Consider the following 19,401-nt stretch of genomic DNA (forward strand, 5'->3'; position numbering starts at 1 on the left):
CGCTGCGCCGAGGTTCGTGCCGAGCCGTCGGGGCATAGCCGGGCAGCCAGCGTCCCTGGGCGAGGAAGATGCTGCCGATCAGGAAGACCGCGAAACAGAGCAAAAGGGTAAATCTCCCGTCTCCCTCCCTCGCGCAGACCCCGCCGCCTTTCCCCACGGGCGGGGAGCCGCGGAGCCTTCGGCCGCTGCCCCGGGGGAGAGCCGGGAGCCTGGCACCGGGCGAAGCGCCCGGCCACCTCTCGCACCTCCGCGGGGTCGTGTCCGAGGGCTCTCCAGGGGAGCTGCTTCTTGACTAGCGCGATCCTCGCCGGTAAACCTGCCACCAAGGTACTCGGTATCTCTGCAGGTAAGGCAGGTCTTGTGGAAACCTGAAATAAAGCCATAATAATTGCACCTGTTCAGCCTTAAAATGTAAAAGATATTTGGGCATCGTTACGAGGCAGATAAATTAGATTGATCTTAACTCAGTCGCAGCCCAAATAATCTTTGTTTCTCTGAACTCAGAGTGAAGCCACCAAAGTACAAAACAATTTAGCATAATATTGTTTGATACACAAATTACACAGGACTTGCAACATGCTGCAAATTAAAATCGTAAACGTTCTAAGGATAAACTGTCATTGGATGAGATCTCTGTCTCCAGCATCCTGCTGGGCCTATTTAAAAGGTCCAGATTGCTTGATATGACTGGTGTTTATAATATCGACCCAGACTCCTATGTATGCATGCCCACTGCTCCCCCATTTAGCTAGAGAAATAAGTCACTATAAAAAGTTATCCAGGCACCAGCCATCCAGGCCGTTAAGGCACAGCTGTGAGCAATAACTAAGTCAAATTCTGACATACATTGGAACTGGTACCCTGGACTGCTGCTTGAGAAGGTCAGCAAAATCTCATATTCTGTCTTTTGTTTAAACGATGCTGTGCCATAAAGGGCACATCTTTCTCAGAAGGGGTTTTATTAATTTTTATGTGTAGAACAAAAGAGCAGAAAGATATAGGAGGAAGTCTGTGAGCTATAGGTCCTACAAGTAGATCAGTTATAAAAGAAAAAGGTAAGGGGTATTTGTTCTGCTTTTTATATTTTGGCATATACCACCTAATTTCAACAACAAGCAGGAGAAAACTGACCTAAATTCCCCCTACAAGCATTAGACTTCTCTTGAGGGCTTGAGATGTGACTTGTTGTTTCAAGATTTATGTTCTCTCGACTGATGAAAAGGTGGGTTATAGGTTGACCAGGCAGGCTTTTCAATTACACAATACAGTTACATGCCTAAAGATGGTAGTAGGAATATCTTTATAGAGGCACTTGCGCTCACGCTTTCCATGTATAGGTGTATGGACCATGTGGTGCAACTTCATTCATAGTAGCAAAAGTAAAGCAGCAGAAGATGACTCAAAAAAAAGCCTTGGATAACTTTTTACACAAAATGCTTTTTGTAATTTAACACCAGATTTGTCTCCTACCAGATCGCTGGACAGTACAATTTTGATCTGGTTTAGACAGGAGTGGACAGCTGTAGGTGTCTGAAGAAAACAGTGTCGATGCTGAACTTTGGTTAGCGATATGGTGGTTGAATAGGTGGTATTTCACACAGTGTGTAAGGTAAAAATGGTGTGAAGAGAAGATATCAGACCTATAATAAAGTTTGCAAAAAGGTTATTTCCATTTGAATCCAGCATGAACTGACAAACTAAGTTTTTATTAAGCATTTTGTGCTTTGTCTTTACCTCTCCTGCCATTAGATACCCTAGATACCTAGGTGCTAGACTTAATACATCACAATATATTAAGGTGCCATGGTCTATTCAAACATGGCTTACGTTGCTTCTGTGAGTCAAAAAGTGAAGATTTGCACTTCACAGAGAAACAGAACTGTTATTAAATACTAGAATTGACTTGTTAAAAGAAAGTTCTCTTGTAGTACATTTAAATACATACGTAATATAATAATAAATATAATACCTTTACACTATGTCATTTTATGTCTATTACTTAATGCTCAGACAAAAAGCAAAGCTGAGGCTGCCTTTGTGTTGAAGATTTCTTTTTCCTCTACATGCTTATTCTCTGCACATTAAATTCCTGAAGCAGGCTTCGTCGAAAAAAGATTGTTTGGCAGACAGAGGAAGCAGGACTCGAGTTTTAGCTTTTGCTGGGCGCATTTGAGGCATTTTGTTACAAATGAAAGTTAGTTTCTTGCAAGCACAGTCTTTACAAAACCTCCCGACATTTACACTAAAATTGTTTCTCACTGGTTCTGTGGAAACAGAGATAAAAACTTGCACATTTTGTTAAGGTTTTAAAGTTAATTGGGTCAATATTTTGGCAAGCCCGTAGTAGGCAACAGAATCTGATGCCGAGGTTTGCAGGCCAACACTTGGCAAAGCTCTGCACAGCTGTACAGACTGTCCTGCCTTTTTGCTGCAATGCCAGCACCTCAGCCAAAGCAGGTGATGCTCTCGGCCAGGTTCTGTAGCCTCCAAGGAGCCTTACACTGTTGTGCTTGGTGCTGAAACTGGCACAGCTGGCACAGTGCCCCTTACTCTTGGAAAGCCATGCTCTTGTTCTGCCTAAATGGCAGTGCTGAGGCGCCACAAGTGTTTGTCTTTGCTGGGTATGTGGCATGAGATAATTGTGTTAGTGAAAAGGAAATTATCAATAAAGATAATTACTGGTTTGAAGGGTAATTGTAAAAAAACTGTCCACTCAGCATGAAAATCACACTCAACTCTATCTCCATAAGGCTTTTTTCATACTCCCTCAAACTTCTGTTGAAATGCCAGTGCCATCAAGAAAACTATAGGTGGAATTTTCAGTCTTGCCTTTGATTAATTCTTATCCTGTACCCACTACTTTCATATATGTAGTCTTCATTCAACCACTTTTTAATACAGACAGAATTATGGTTGCCATCCAATAGCAGAAATCAATCCTATTCTAATAACAAGGTTCTTTTTAGAAATTTTGAACAAGTCAATGAAGCAATGAAAGGAATATTAATGTATTGTATTTTAGGAGAAACCAGTATTTGTTCTATTGTTTTTCAGTTTTACAAAAAAACCAATTGCCACTTTCCTTGCATTAGCATTCTGTATGATTTCTAATTTGGCACTGTAAAACGTTTCAGGGTTGTGCAATACTGACAGGATTTTCTTCCATTTTGTAAATCTGGGTAAGCAAACCCAGGGCTGTGAAAAGACTGTCAGACACTGCGAGTCAGCTTTCTGAGATGCGTCTTGTTTGGTAGGAAACTTTTCTGTGATGCCTGTTGTGCTCTCTGGTGTTACAAGCTGCTTGTGGTAAGGCTCTGTCAAGGTGGCATTGGAAGCTAGAGAGCAAATGAGCTAATAAAGAGATCAGTGGTACTCGTGTTTTATTTTAAGAAGTTTTTCATGTATTTTACAGGAGAATTTGAGATGGCAAATTGCTTTCATAGGAACAGAACTGGACCACTGACTTACTGTTCTGGGAACAATATCTCTGGAATACAATATGACTGACCAATGAGAAGTCTTACACATAATATACGTGTGCATCTTAAAGCCTTACGCTGCAAAAGAACACATCTGCTGTTCTTTAATTAGAATTTCAGGAAGGAAGTTTATTACTTTTTATTACTGTGGCAAAAATATTTCTGCTAGCTCACAGATATTTGTCTGCCTTGCAAATACAGAAATTAGCCACCAAATTAAAGAACTGTGATTTTTAACCTGCCCTCATGCTTTCTCCAGGGTATTCTAGAACGCTTGGATGCCGGAGAAATTGTGATCGGAGATGGGGGATTTGTCTTTGCTCTTGAAAAGAGGGGATATGTAAAAGCTGGGCCTTGGACTCCTGAAGCAACTGTAGAACACCCAGAAGCAGGTCAGTTTTACTGGGCAATTCCTACAGTGAATGTTAACAGTAACAGCTGGCTAGATAATAAATATATAGGAACTCATAGTAGGTTTTTAAATGAAAATGTTCCTTGACTCTGTAGAATTACATTAGGAACAGCCCAAAACCTGCTTATCTTACCTGTTTTATTTGCTCTAACACTGGCCAGAAGAAGCTGGCTGGGTAAGAATATGAGAAGTGCAAATATCTACTGATGTCACCTCAGAATGCTCTCCCAGTTTTCAATAACTTGCATCCCAGGGACTTTTTGATACAGATGTGTTTATATTTGTTTTTAATAGCATTCAGTGATTTCTCTCTCATGGAGAGAGAAAATCCTCCTGTCTCTCCTTGCACTGATCAGTTAAATCTTGTCATTAAAAATATCTCATGAAAAGGAATTCTGCAGTTAACGATCTCTTTTGTTTTGTTCTAATAATTCATTTATATTTTTATAGTTTTTTATTAATTCTTTCAGGGAAACTGCAGTTTTTAATAAACATTGTAATGGGCGTATTTAATGTTTCTGGCTTCACTGTAAAATGGGAATGATAAACCTGATAGGAACCTAAAAATTGCAATAAACATTTAACAGAGTAACTCTCTTTAAGTGGACAGAGAAAAAATGACCAACCATGCTATGCCTTCCAGTGTAAAGGCTGTAATGTTTAGCATAAATAGTGCAGAAGCAGATGGTATTATCTATTTATGCATGCTTCATTGCAAGAAAGCGTTTGCCCTAGTAATATGATGTGCAGTTAATCCCACAAGTCAATCCAGAATATCCCAGGGGGGGAAAAAAAATACTTTAAGTATTTTCCATTCCAAATTAGTCTTTTTCTGCTATACAGGAGAAGAAGGAAGAAGAGTAGGAAATATATCGTAGTTCTCTCTGTTACATCACTTTGTACACTTCACTTATATATACAGCCTAATCCTGCTCAGCCTTCAAATGTCAGTTATGTGTCACTTAGCATCCCTAATTTAGGGTTATGGGCAGCTTTAGATAATGCAGAGCTCCAGGAAAGGTTTAAGGATTGATGACCTAATTTGCTGACTCTCATCTCCCAAAGAGACATTCCATCATCTATTTCTCTCCATGCTTACCTCTGTCTGCCCCTGCATGTTCCATCTTACAACACATAGCACTTGTCCCATGCTCTTTATTTCCCCTTGGCTTGTTATTTTTGCACCTCAAAAGCCCTCGGCACTCTGCACATGTCTCTTAAAAGCTATTTATAACTCCACCCTTCAGGGCAAATGTTCATTCCTTTGTGTGCAGTGGGGCTGCTTCCCCTCCGTTACTGCTTTTTGCTCCTGCTTGCTCAAGGGTCATGTTACTTTGAGAGCAGAAGTAATAGAGCACAAGGAGCAACTGGCAGAGCCAGTGGGTGTAAAAACCATACAGCTACCAGAGGTTCTTGTCTTTATAAGGAAAGGAAAAGGAAGGAAGTTCTGAGAAGGCAGCAAGGAGTTAAAATAAATTAAAACAACAAAAAAAGAAATTAGTTCAAGGCCATTAATTGTATTACAAAAGAGATTTGCCAGACTAATAATTGTAGAAATTAGGAGATCTAAATTTTTCTTCTGAGACATATCGGGTATTGCTCTGTACTAGGCCATATGCATGTGTGCTTATTGCCCCTGCCTCCTCACAGCTTCTGTCTGTGTCATTTATGAAATCTCCAACTCACGATGCATTTAAATGAAAAATTGCTGTTACACATCCGGCTCCTAAAATTGAATTATTGATAATGGTTTAGCACCCTATGTGACTATTATTGCCTTTTCTCCAGTGCCAGGGGAAACATGCCAGAAGTCACACAAATGAACTACAGAGTGGTTTGGGACTTTGACATTAAATAGGGCTGTGGGTCTGATGAAAACAACAGTGTATTCTACTGGTAAAGCCTATTTGCCCAAGGCTGAATGAGATTCAGGCTGATACTTATAACACTATTTTTTCCCTCAAAGTGTATCCCATGTCTCCTATTCACATACCTGGTATTTTGGGGCATGAAGTTCCTTAATCATATGTGTTATGTAATATATCATTTTCCTACTTATGTCACACTCCATATTCACATAAATCCTATGCATTCTTCTAGGAATAGTCTACTATTGAAACGTTATTGAGCATTTGTGAAAATATTTGTGGATTTTTTTTTTCCTTTTCTTATTTCCTGACCAGTTTTCATCAATCCTTTCTCATTCAGGAGGATTAAAAAAAAAAAAACCCTAGAAACATACAGAGACAACCCTTTTATTTGGGATCAGTGGCCTATTGTTATGATGTAGGAAAAAGAATACTCTCAGCACTAAAAATTTTTGTTTCTTCATAAAGATGTAAAAATGAAATTTGATCCCAAGCATTCAGGCAGATTCCAACAACTTTTTAAACAGTAGCTCTGCTATAACCTATGCTCCTGGAAATATTTTTGTGACTGGTGGGCAAAGAAACACTGTTAAGTCACCTGTGTAGTAGGAAAAGAGGCACTTCGTAGTTACTCAGGGCAGCAACTAGAAATAAAACACTGTACCAGTAGAGGAAAGCAAGGGACACTACACTACCCATCCTTCATTGAAAGCAGACATGCCGGCATGCATGCAAGTTGATTCTAGCAACACAAAATGCTGTTTGAGCTTCTCTGGTGTAGAAAGCTGTGTTTGTTGCAGCATACAGGAGTAGTATTATTCCCATAACAAATTTGCATATTTTTTTAGTGATACAAACTGTGTTTGTATTACAATTACTTGTCATAAATTGTATTTATGACTATTAATTGTGATAAACTAGGACTTCAGGAAAACTTTTCTAAACATCTGCCACAGAAATTGCAGTGTTATTGTATGTAGGTAGTAAGTATCTTGTGTACAGTATGTAGGGGATTCCTATATTTGCTCTAAGCTGTTGAGCATTTAACTCTGTTTTACATGATCAGTAGCATTCTAGTAGTTATTGTAATTATTATTCTGTGGGTATACATATAAAATCAATTGACAGTTCCTGTTCTGTTCCTGCTGTGGCAGTTGCAGTGTACTGCTCTACAGCCAGAAAGGCACAACTACCATTACAGAGCCTATTCCCAAAGTCCTAATGTAGGAAATTTGTCTATTAAAAGTAATAGTAACCTTTCCTTTAAAAGGAGTGTTGTCTGTGTAGCAAAACCATCATATGTAGAGACATATGGGAAGAATTAACTCTGTGCTGTGAGTCACTATTCTGGAGCAACAAATCTTCTTTTAATTAAGGATGTGTTTAGCAAAAGAGAGCTTTGGTTTTGGCTGGTTAGATGCTTATAAAGCTTTGTTGGGGGAGAAAACCCAAAAATGCAAAATAGAGGAGGCAATGAAACACTGTATTCTTCCATATAATTATCATCTTATCCCTTAATTTGTTGCTATGATACTTTATTCTGTTTTCTTCTTCATAGTATAGAAGCTAAGAGAAGACTGCTTTTTCATTTGAAGAACCTTTTGTCTGGAATTTCTTGCTGTGCTTTCATGTTCTTTTGCCAGACGTGTTATCCCTTCCTAAATCACTATAAAAAAATCTTTCTAAAGCTCTATACCTGGGAGATCTGAAGGACTGCCGAAAACAGAGGATAGGCAAGGTGGCAGGCAAAACTGAATCTGCAGCTAAACTATATAGAAATCTTCAGTTATTCCTAGCAGAGAAAAGGAGAAAATTTCCTACCTAATGTTTTGATGGTGAGAAGAAAGAAATTCTATGCAGATTGGGCACTGCTTCTGATTTCTCATAATGGGTCGTCTAGTAAACACAATGTCACTTATTTTACGGCAACATTACATCAAAAAACACTGGATTTGGGGATAACACAGTAATAACTTTGTCTCTTAATTTGCAGTACGTCAGCTTCATCGAGAATTCCTCAGAGCTGGATCCAATGTTCTGCAGACCTTCACCTTTTATGCCAGTGAGGACAAACTAGAGAACAGGGGCAATTATGTAGCTGAGAAAATAAGTGTGAGTAAAACAATTTTGATGGAGATGCAAAATAAGTTGATCAATTTCAAAAGGTTTGGCAGAGACATTATCAAGTTTTTGCTAACAGTTTTGGCTATATTTGAGGACCAGAGAATGAGATGATGGAATTTTACTGTGAAATAGCAAAAATGGCAAGGTGAAGTGATAAAAAACCTCAAACAAAAATCAAAATAAAAGACAAAATGGGGTAAGGATGAAGAGAGGAAAGAGAATGCCCACATTGTATTTTTTCTGTATTTTTATCTCAAGTGATGGGTTTAGTGGAGTTTTGATGCAAAGATTATGGGGAGTACTAAATGCATAGAAAGAAAAACTTGTGAAAAAACAGAAATGATTTAACATCCAGAGAAATGACTGAACTGTAAAAATGGTGAAGAATCTTAGAGAATAACGAGTAGGTAATGAGAACAAAACGTTTTTAGAACCACACCCTCATTGAGTACCAACTAAAAGAATCCAAGCTATACACTAGTCGATATTCCCCTTCTCTTGTGTGAAGGTCATTTGTTACATCAGCAGAAGTACCATGTCAGTGTTTTCTTACCTCCTGCACAGAGGAATTGTAGGATGCTAGGTGAGTTTACTAGACACAAGCCCAAGGCCCAGTGGAATTCCTGGCCCAACATTTCAATATAGCTCCTTTCAGCCTAGAAGGTTTGGCATTGAGTGGTTTCTCAGATCCTGTTTGTTCCTATTGTACATTTTATCTTCTGCAGGTTAGAGGTAATTCTCCACAGTTCAGGGAGGTAGGAATATCTGTGATGTGGGCCTGACATTTCTAAGTCTGAAGGGATTTTAGCTTGCTAGCAGTGCTAAATGTTTCCCAAGGGAAAAGTTCTCGAGAAAGCTTCTTCTCAATACAATCTTTGCAAAACAACTATCATTTCTCCAAACAATCCTTCTCGAGGTGGTGTTTTGCTGTTTCTCTAGTTTCACCAATGAGATTAGAGAGGTGTCATTCTGTGTCACCAATCACGTTAAGTCTGTATCAGAACACCTTATCAAAAGTGGTAAAAATGAGACAAAAAAGGCTTCTATACTCTGCCTTCTGGAAAATACTTGGAGTCTTTTGTCTTTCTTTCGTGTCCAACAGCAACGCTGTATCTGTGAAGGTATCCTCAGTCAGAAACTAAGACAATCTGGAACTAGGAAAACACTTGAGGTTTAATTAAGGTCATTCCAAAATGTCATGTGGCCAAGTTTATCTGAAATGCTGTACCTTTTACATACAATAAACGCAACACTGAAATGTCTGAAGTGGTAGTCCCAGAAACATGATACCTCTGGAATAAGCCATACTTCAATTCTTGCCGGCATGCAAAATTTTAAAGGCTGGAGAGCACCTGGTATTGGGATTGCATTGAATCAAACCTCTCAAGATTTATTTCTTGTCAGTTCTGGAATCAGGTTCCTCCAGGATTGTACTAGTTTATGGTTCCACCTCTCAGAGTTCCCAAGCATGCACCCATGCACAAGTGCAAATGGAAGTCAATCTGTCAGCAACAGCCTTAAGAATCAGCTGGGTTTCTTGAGGCAGCAATGTAAAACTTCAGCTGAGAGGAGACTATGGAGATTCTAAACAGTCTATGAACTGCAGAGAAACCTGCTATAAACAATACTTGTTAAATACCACAAATGATATTTATTTTTCCTAGATTTTTTTTTTTCTCAGTTTAACCTCTTGTTGAAAAGCTGTTCTATTCATCTCAATTTAGGTATAGGAAGAATATGACTTTCAGTCTAGGTGATTAATCAACAATATTTTTCCCTTTATTTAAGTTGAAAACTTTAACATCACATAATTAATGGTATCTCTTTTTAAAAATGTCTTAAATAATCCTGTATGAATATTATTGGGGATGGAGGGTGTTAATTATCAGAACACTAAAATACATTTAAAAAAAGAAAAATTGAAATTTCCATATATTTTGTTTTCCATCCACAAATTTCAGAATGAAAGCATATGCTTAGATGTAACTAAGTCATTTTCTAAGAGGCAAAGAAAATTCCACTTCACACTAAATACTTGCTTTTTGTAGGCTACTAGTGTAAGATCTATTAAACGTAATGTATTTTGTAGTGTTTGATAATATGATAACTTAGAGGAGGCAAGAAATTAGTTTCCTAATGTTTCTTGCTGTTTGAAAGAATCTTATCTTCCTAATCAATATTACTTAAAAATCCATTTGATTTTATTTACATTTTGTTTAAATAAAATAATAAAAAAAAACCACACCCAAAAAACACCGCAAAAAAAACCCTCACCAACAAAAAAACAACTATGAAAAAGCCATTATAAGTTTTGACTATTTTTGTCCTTGCAGGGTTCTGAAATTATATGTATACCTCTGGTAAGATGAAACTAACAGAATCTATATCCACACAGTGCCACAAAGTGAATGAAGCTGCTTGTGACATTGCAAGAGAAGTGGCTAATGAAGGTGATGCTTTAGTAGCTGGAGGAGTCAGTCAAACACCATCTTACTTAAGCTGCAAGGATAAAACAGAGGTTAAAGCAGCCTTTCAAAAGCAACTGGAAGTTTTTATGAAGAAGAATGTGGACTTCCTAATTGCAGAGGTATATCTGTAAAGAAAAGTACACGTCTTCAACTGTCACAGTGTTAACTTTTAAGATGTCTAGTTTTCTGCTGTGCTTTTATCCAAACTAGTATCAGATATTTTTCTGAATGCCCACCAACATCTGCAGGTGTTCTAGAACAGGACCTTGAAACCTCAATTTCTACCTCAGTCAAGTAAAATTCTGTACTGATACAAAGAGAAAATGTTGATGGGATCTTGGCTAATCCCTATTTCTTCCAGTATATGGAAAGCAACCTAAGATGACTTTTCCAGTTGTCAATAGTTCTTGCGTTAATGCTTGATTAACCTCCTGTATGGGCATTCTTATTCTGAAACAAAAGTATCATTATTTTAAATTTATTTTTACTCACTTTTAAAAATCCCTTTTTAACTGTGTGGCTGGTAAATTCAATTGAATTATGTTAGTATAAATCAGAAAAGCATCAAATCATTGTATTGATGGTGAATTTGGGGTATGGATTAATATTTTTATATTTCATTTTTGAGAAAAAATATAGCCTAGTTTTAATTTCTTTCAGTATTTTGAACATGTTGAAGAGGCTGTGTGGGCAGTTGAAGTTCTAAAAGAATCTGGAAAGCCAGTTGCAGCTACGATGTGCATTGGTCCAGAAGGAGACATGCATGGAGTGTCCCCTGGACAATGTGCTGTCCAGCTGGTAAAGGCTGGTAAGAATCTGTTTTAATATGCCCTGCAAAAGTATGGAACAAAGTCCCTAATTATTGAAATAAAGAGATGTTTATCTTGTATCTACCAAGTAGGTAGCTTCCCAGTTATATCTGATAAGAGTTTTGACTCTGTAGGAAAGTTTTTATATGTACTTTACTTGATCAGTCTTGTAAAAGCATGTGGAAATACAGCTATGAAATCCTTCATAGTCAGCATGAAATGGGTAAGAGCAATAGCCATAGACAACTGATACTGAATACAGCAAAATCCTAAACCTACTCAAATTTCATTGCAGACCTATCCCCAAATTCTAGAATTACAAGCACAAAGCTGCCTTTGATTCTCTCCTCTTGTTTCGCATGCAGCTCAAGATGAGAGAATTAAGAGGATGAAAAAATTAATAATTTTGCCCATCAAAGTCTTTTCATCAGGACAAGGGGAAGGGAAGAAAAAATTAATCAGGGCATGATAAGGGAAGATACACAGGTTTATGTATTTATTTCAAACTGCTCTTTTCCTTCCCAGTTACAGTTGAAATCTAAAGGCAGAAGTTGTGTTAGGAAACTGCTACCTGTTTGCACGTGTGGCTCTATGTAATCAGACTTCACTGATTAAGCACTGTAAGAAAAAAACATCTGTAGGAGGGTAGAAGGTGTGATTCGTTATTAGAAAGGTAAAGAGGAGTGCAGCTGAGTTGTGAGTGGTATGATCAGCCTCAGGAGAGTTGCACCTGGCTCTAGCACAGCTGCCTTGTTTTCATAGCATTGATGTAAAGATGGACAGCACTGCTTCTGGAGTGCTGTGGAACCTTCAACTCCCACTTCCTGACTTGAAATTGCTTTCCTTCTCCTAGGTGCTTCTATAGTTGGAGTCAACTGCCATTTTGATCCAGAAACTTGCCTTGAAACTGTGAGGCTGATGAAAGAGGGCTTGCAGGCTGCTAAACTGAAAGCCCACCTGATGTGCCAGCCACTTGCTTTCCATACACCTGACTGCGGAAAGCAGGGGTTTATTGATCTTCCAGAATTTCCCTTTGGTAAGACAAGGATATCTTTTTTGTTGGTGGTGGTTGGTTGGTTTTCCTTCCATGGTTGTTCCTGGCTTTTTTTTTTTTTGTTCCCCCTCCTCAGTTTTTAGTACACCTGAAGCTGCAAGGTGTCCTTTTATTCAATAAAATGAGTCCTAGTTATCCTGTCTGGCATTTTCCAGACAGATCAAAATGCAATATTGGAGTAAAGATCATCCACATAGTGATAATACTTTGGTAGTGTCACAGCATGTGACTCAATGTGTAATTATGATGAAGAGTTGAAATGCCACAATCTAAATTAATTTTAAGAATGTTCTTCCTCATGCTATTCTTCCTCATTCCTGTTCAGGACAGCTGTAAACTGTCCAAAGAGCAGCAGCAAATGTACTAAAACCCCCTGTCTTTCTGGGCTGTGACATCTATCCCACAAGGCTTATGTTCACCTGTGTAAGGATTTAATGTACAATACACTACAATGGATATAGGAGCATTATTACTGCACTCATAATAGTTCAGTCTTGTAAATGTGACTGTCTAATGTATGTGACATTAGAGAGACACCAGGAAGGGGACTTTAATATTGTTAATTAATTAGCAGTTTGGAGAAGTCTATAACATGTATGTTCAGGAGAAACTCTACAAAAACTGAAAGATTCAGCCATTTAATATTTATTTAAGGCTTATGTATTTAGGGCTTATTTTCACATGAGTAAAGGAGTCCTTTAACATAAGGGCAAAATCAGCTTAAACATTTTTTGGCTGATTAGAAAATTCCTTCATTTTCAGATACCATACGCTCTTCTTACGAGGATTAGAATAAATGGCATTAAAACATTCAAAGTTTGAATTTGCAGCAAAATATTGAGAAGTAGTTGTGATTTTCAAGAAGCTCATTGTTTTTCTTTAAATTTCTCTCTTCATATAAATGAAGGAAAGAGAATAAAGCATAAGCCTGAGGCAATCATTAAATGGTAATAACATGTCCGAGTCCTGAAAATAACCAAGATGTTTAAAAGTGTTGGGAACTCATTTATCCTATTTATTCTTTCATATAGTTCCTCTGATTGCAAGCAGAAAAAAAAAATCAAACAGATGCAGTAAGCAATCAAGTATATGTAAGGGTTCACTCTGGTTTGTTATGGTTCTTGGCTTGTGTGCTATAAGCAATCAGTATGACATCTCAGCATTTAGAATTTCCACGAATAATTAATTGGTGAACACTGGCTCTTTGAGTGTTTTCAAAACCCAGAAGCAGCAACTAATTGCTTGACAGGAGATAATCTGTTTGGTAAATCGTTGTTAAACTGCAAATTACCTGTTTTTCATGAAGGCAATAACAGAGATATAGTTAGGTAGATATCTGAAGAGTACATAAACTCTGTAGAGGACAACAACATCTAAGTTTCTAGGAAAGCATTAGGTATGTTGTATTGACGAATTCCAGCAATTAGATGCCAGAAGTATTTATTTTTCTGTAAGACTTCTTCAATTTTTCTATGTTTTCTCTTCTGTGTTACTGCAATTTCTCTGAAATGTCACCAGTTAAATAAGGACAATGTTTCAGAAAGAAATTACCTTGTCACTTAAAGTTTTCTCATCCAGAACTGTTGTGTTAGAGATACTTAATTCTGAAAAAAGCCAAAAAAAACCCCAAAATTGCATTGACAGACACGGAAAAATGAAATTTTAGTCAATTTTGGGAAGGTGTGTCTCCACTGTAGAGGCAAGGATGTTGTGTGGGACAGTATCAAATGCTTTACAGAAGTCCAGGAAAGTGACATTCATTGCTCTTCCTTTCTCCACCAATGTAACCCAATCATAGGAGGCCTCCAAATTTGTAAATCAGTAAAGCCATGTTGGCTGCCACCAATCACATCTTCATTTTCCATGTGCCTTAGTACAGCTTCCAGGGGATTTGATCCAAGGTTTTTCTGGGCATTTTAAGACTGGCTGGTCTGCATTTCTCTGCTTTTCCTCTATTTCTTTTTAAAAAGTGCGGGTTATGTTTCCCCTTCTCCAGTCACTAGGAACTTCACTGGACTGTCACAGGTTTTCAAATATGATGGACAGTGGCTTAGCCACTTCATCTGCTATCAGATGGGTTCATCTCATCAGGTCACGTAGATTGTGACAGGGTGATGGAGAAGACAGGGGAACAACCTATACTGTTCCCCTGAAGTTTGCTTGCTTATACAGTTGTTGAGTGCACAATGATGCATTCTTACTGTTGATTGTTTGTATAAATTTTGCATTGGCTTTTAATGATACGTGAAAGAAAAAGAAAAAATGCCTTTGTGCTTCTGATGCTTTCTATCATATCTGCAGCACTGTACAAAAGCTTGTTTTTATTTGAACAGCTTTCTGAAATGCTTAATCTAAGGTTTCCATGCAGTATTATTCCACCTACTTTTCCTTTGCCCCAACTTTCCCTCTGAGACAAATAATTTTCTGTATAAGGATATGTAATTATCTCCCTTCTGCTTTTTAATTTATGAACCTGATTCTTAACTACATGATGGACTTAGAGTGTATCTATCTGCTTTGTATCAACTTCTTGCATGTTAGGCGCTTCTTGGACAGGGCATAGGGACATCCTTCAGTCCTACCTCTCCTCTGTGTTGCTGGAGCCTTACTAGCTCAAACACAGCTTCTCTGCCCAGCAGTGTTCAGTGCACAGACATGATGCTTCACTTGCCTGATAACCACGCTGGTTCACATCCTGCAGATGGGCACATGCATTAAGAAGTGGGAGGATTTTTTTTTTTTTTTTTTCTGCATTTTTATTTCTGAAAGTTTCTTCTTCAGTCCCCATTCTTTTCTTTCCAGTTATGCCACTCTTGTGCCTCCAGCTCCTTGAGGTGTCCTTTTCCTTGCTCTTTTTACTTTTTACTCCTTTCCTTCCACAAGTTTACTCTCTCAGATCTTGTTATTCCATCACAATGCTCAACACAACCTGCTGGGAGAAGGGTTCAAAATAAAGATGGAACACTAATTTATCCACACACAGAACTTTCCATAAGGAATGAAGTGTTTTGAGGCAGCAAGATGGTCATGTCTGGTGTTATAACTAAGGGATGGACTAAGAAACTGCTACAGGTTCCAGCTGAAACAACTGGCTGCCAGTATCTGATTGTGGAAAAAAGTGTAATAAGCTTTTCTGAGGAATAATGAGCAGGCTTATCCCTATGCCAGTAGGCTGATACCTTCTCCTTTCACAGATTAGTTTGTGGTAACCAGTTTTCCCAGATATTGATTGTTTATTAGAAAATATAGCCATAACATTGAAAGTATTCCAATTCTTCAGCTAAGAACTCTGTAGAATGGGAAACAGGATCACCCTCAGAAAATATTAGGTGCTGTTTTGCAAGGCCAAAATGCTTACAAGCACAGGTCAGCAGAGCACTGCATAATCTGAAAGCTAGTTTCTGAAAGTTTCAGTCACTGATTCTAGGTCAGACAGCTCAATCACATATGTCTACATCTACAATCACTTTTGCAAACAGAGTGCAAATGTTTCAACATCATGATTTCTTACCCCCAAAAAAAGGATAAAAATTGAATGGACCATGGTGGAAACTCAAGATATTAATTTCTTTGCAGGTCTGGAGCCAAGAATTGCCACCAGATGGGACATTCAAAAATATGCAAGAAAGGCCTATGACATAGGAATTCGTTTCATTGGGGGCTGTTGTGGATTTGAGCCGTATCATATTCGAGCAATAGCTGAGGAGTTGGCTCCCGAAAGAGGATTTTTGCCAGAAGCTTCTGAGAAACATGGTAACTGGGGTGATAACCTGAGCATGCATACCAAACCCTGGGTCAGAGCAAGGTACGTATATCTGACCTGGAAACAAACACACCTTTTGCAAAGGTTTACATTGCTCCACAGAGCACACTGGCTTAGCTGACATGGTCATCTAAATATCTATGTTTAGAATTACATGTTTTATATTTAATAATTTGAAAGAATTACAGCTGACCTAGGAGCAAAGGAAAGGGATGAAGGAGAAGTAGAGGAGCTCCTGTGAATCTAGTTCATGACAACGAAAAGGAAAAACTGACAGAGTACTGTAAATCAGCTCCGAATGGTGGCTGGCTTATGGTATTCCTTTCAAAGATGGACTTTTTTAAGCATGTAACATTTAATTGCATATTTTCATTCATACTTCTATATCTTAATATAATGTCAGTCTTTACAAGTTAGATTACCCTTTGCAGCTGTCATTTAAGCCACATTTCCTTCAATATTAGGAGGTGCTGGGAAAAACCCTTGTATTTATTTTTCTTTATTTAGGGCAAGAAAAGAATACTGGGAGAATCTGAAGCCTGCTTCAGGCAGGCCATATTGTCCTTGCATGTCAAAGCCAGATGGCTGGGGAGTGACCAAAGGAGCCAAGGAGCTGATGCAACAGAAAGAAGCGACAACTGAACAACAGCTGAAGGAGCTCTTCCAGAAGAAGAAGTTCTAATCCACCACAGTTGTGTAAATCTTAAAATGATTTAGCTACAGACCATCTCAGACTTCAGAAGAGAATCTGTGAAGATGAATACTGTGTTGATTTATCAGTTAAAATTAAATAAAAGAGACAAAATGCAGAAAGAATGTGATTACAAAGTAAATATGTATAACTTTGATAATAAAATCCTTCTCTGGATGATTTGTTTAGAGAATACAGTCAAAAGTAATTTTGGACTCTCATAACTGAGCTTCTGTTACGTGGGTACCGTTAATTGGGTAGACACAGAAACACCTGAAAAGTAATAATTGGCTCAACTTACCTGTGAAAAAGAAAAAGCCATCTATAAATAGTGCCAATGGATTTCAACTCCCAATTCTCTTTTCAATTTAGTATTATAGGAACTTCCTCAGACCTTCAGATTTATTGAGAACTAGTGCAGGAACACACAAACTGCCAATTATTTGTGGTCATTTTCTTGGTTTCAGAGAGAACAAAAAACCTGAAAAATATGTATTATAATTTTAATCAAAACCTAAGGACCATGAGATCGTGCAGGAATTTCTTATATGCAGAGAGCTTTTAGAAGAGAAAAATGGCAGGTAGATAACTCAGTTTTTGTCTTAAGGTACCATGTACACAAAATTTTCTCTTCTGGGGACTAAAAGGCTTAAAAAATTACTCTGCAATCTAAAAGAAAGGGAAATGAATTTAAAAGAATATAATACAATTTCATTATAATATCTTCAGACCTTAAATTGTAAGACCATGAAAAGGATATTGTATCTCCAGTAAAAACTAATTTTCAAATGATGCAGCTGATTTCTGGAAATCTCACCTAAATTACTTGGCTATCTTGAGATAGCAAAAGCCCTGCAGGTTTCCAAGATATAACTTGTTTAAAAGAGTAGTACAAAATGTCCTTTTTTTTTTTTTTTTTTTTTTTAATTTAAGCTGATTATAGAGTGAATCAATCTTAGAGTGAATTTGTTCAAACAAATCTTATTAGTACAATATCTCCAATCAGAGAAACACAAAATATTTGGAGTTGGAAGGGACCCACAAGCATCATGTCTCATTACTTCACTCTTAACAAAATTTTCCTAATTTGAATATTCCTTGGTGGAATTTATTCTCTCTTTATTATTTTTATTGTTTTTCTCCATCATTTCTTTACATCTCATTAGAGACATGAAGACATGAAGAATTTCTTCCTTTGCTAAAGTCTGTTATACATTCGAAGATTCACATGAATTCCTTGTTTCTCTCTCAATCAAACAGACTCTGTTCATTCACTCTTCCCTCTGAGTCTGTGAGTCATCGCATACCCAGAAATCACCTCCACCAGATCTTTATCCAGAGCTTCCTATCTCCTGTGGTTTTTTACCTGTGAGCAGAAGTGAAAATCTAAATTTTTGACTTTCCTAAAACCTAAAGAATAAATCTTACTCATGACACTGTCAGGACAAGAGGGACCTGAACAAACTATAAACTTCAGAAACTACTAGCTATCTGCAGTACACATGAGGAGATGGCTACATATTTAATCAGCTCTGACATTTCCAAGAATTTCATGCAAAAAATGGGCCTAAAACCTGCTGTGTAATGGTCAGGTGTCAGCCTGATTTATCTGTAAACCACAAAAATGCAAGAAGGGTGTTGTAAAGAAGTAGACTCAGAAGTCAGTAACAAACCCCACAGTTTTTTGCAAAAAATACAGCTTTTTTTCACCTGTTCTTTTGAAAAGAAAGATTTCTAAGAATCCTACTAAGTCTGACATCTTCAGGTACCTAAAATTTCTTCTTAAAGCGGTTTGTGGCTCCACCCTATCTTTAAACTCTATTCACAAATGCAGTGGCAGATTCAGTGACATTTTTTAAATCTAAACATCAAAAGAAGTGGATTCATGTATCCATCTTGTTCTGCTCCATTGACTTAATAAAATATTGAATATAAAGTAATCTTTAATCCTGCATTTAATTAAGTGTAGACACCAGTGAAATAGGATGGGCAGAGTATTATAGTAAAATACATTATTTCAGCAGCTTGCTTTGTTACAAAGTTCTTTGTTACCTTTTCCTTATGGTCCAGTTTATTCAAATAGATGGTATTTACATAAATTTTATGACATTATGGTACGGAATTGTGTCAGTGCCATGTACTTCTTCATGCACAACTCCTGAGACAGACAGCAATCAATTACATCCCAACATTAGGAATCTGAAGATGGACTTTCCATATATTTGGTCAACTACACATCAGAGCTTCTGTGTCTAGTAAAGTTGTGTATCTGACAGAAAAACTAATCTGGGTAATAGGACTTGATACGATCAGAGTGGAGAGTATGAATTTCAAAGCAGATTGAGAAATGTATGTTTGGACTGGGGAAAAGTATGACTTACAATTAACAAGGGAACAGCAAAAGTGCATCAATCAAAATAAGCTTTACAAGCATTACCAGCTGTCACTGGGCAGTTCAAGAGTGTTTGTAGCAGTCATTTGCAAGCAGTTGCATGTTATGGTTTCTGTGCAATTGAAGAAAGAGATCAAGTGACAAGTGTAACACGGGAAGGAGGTTCCATGATCCGTTTTTATTTATAATCAGTCAATCAATCAATCAATCAGTCAAACAAACAAACAAACAATAGGTCAGGTCCACCCAAGAGAAAAAGAAAATAAAAATACTCCACCATACTTAATGCTTTTCTGCTCCATGCAGGAAATTTTGCATCTTCTTTTCAATTGTGTCAGCTG

General features: G+C 37.6%; 1 protein-coding gene across 1 annotated transcript; it reads left to right on the plus strand.

Moving 5' to 3' along the window:
- Positions 1-12: 12 nt before the first annotated feature.
- LOC120765162 (betaine--homocysteine S-methyltransferase 1) lies at positions 13-16,833 on the plus strand. Its single transcript, XM_040089688.1, has 8 exons — positions 13-107; positions 3,739-3,871; positions 7,753-7,871; positions 10,279-10,470; positions 11,012-11,159; positions 12,014-12,196; positions 15,791-16,019; positions 16,485-16,833. The coding sequence occupies exons 1-8, from the start codon at positions 69-71 to the stop codon at positions 16,657-16,659; spliced, it is 1,218 nt and encodes a 405-aa protein (XP_039945622.1). The 5' UTR covers positions 13-68; the 3' UTR covers positions 16,660-16,833.
- Positions 16,834-19,401: the final 2,568 nt, after the last annotated feature.

Source organism: Hirundo rustica, chromosome Z (genome assembly GCF_015227805.2).
Source record: "Hirundo rustica isolate bHirRus1 chromosome Z, bHirRus1.pri.v3, whole genome shotgun sequence".
NCBI lineage: Eukaryota > Metazoa > Chordata > Aves > Passeriformes > Hirundinidae > Hirundo > Hirundo rustica.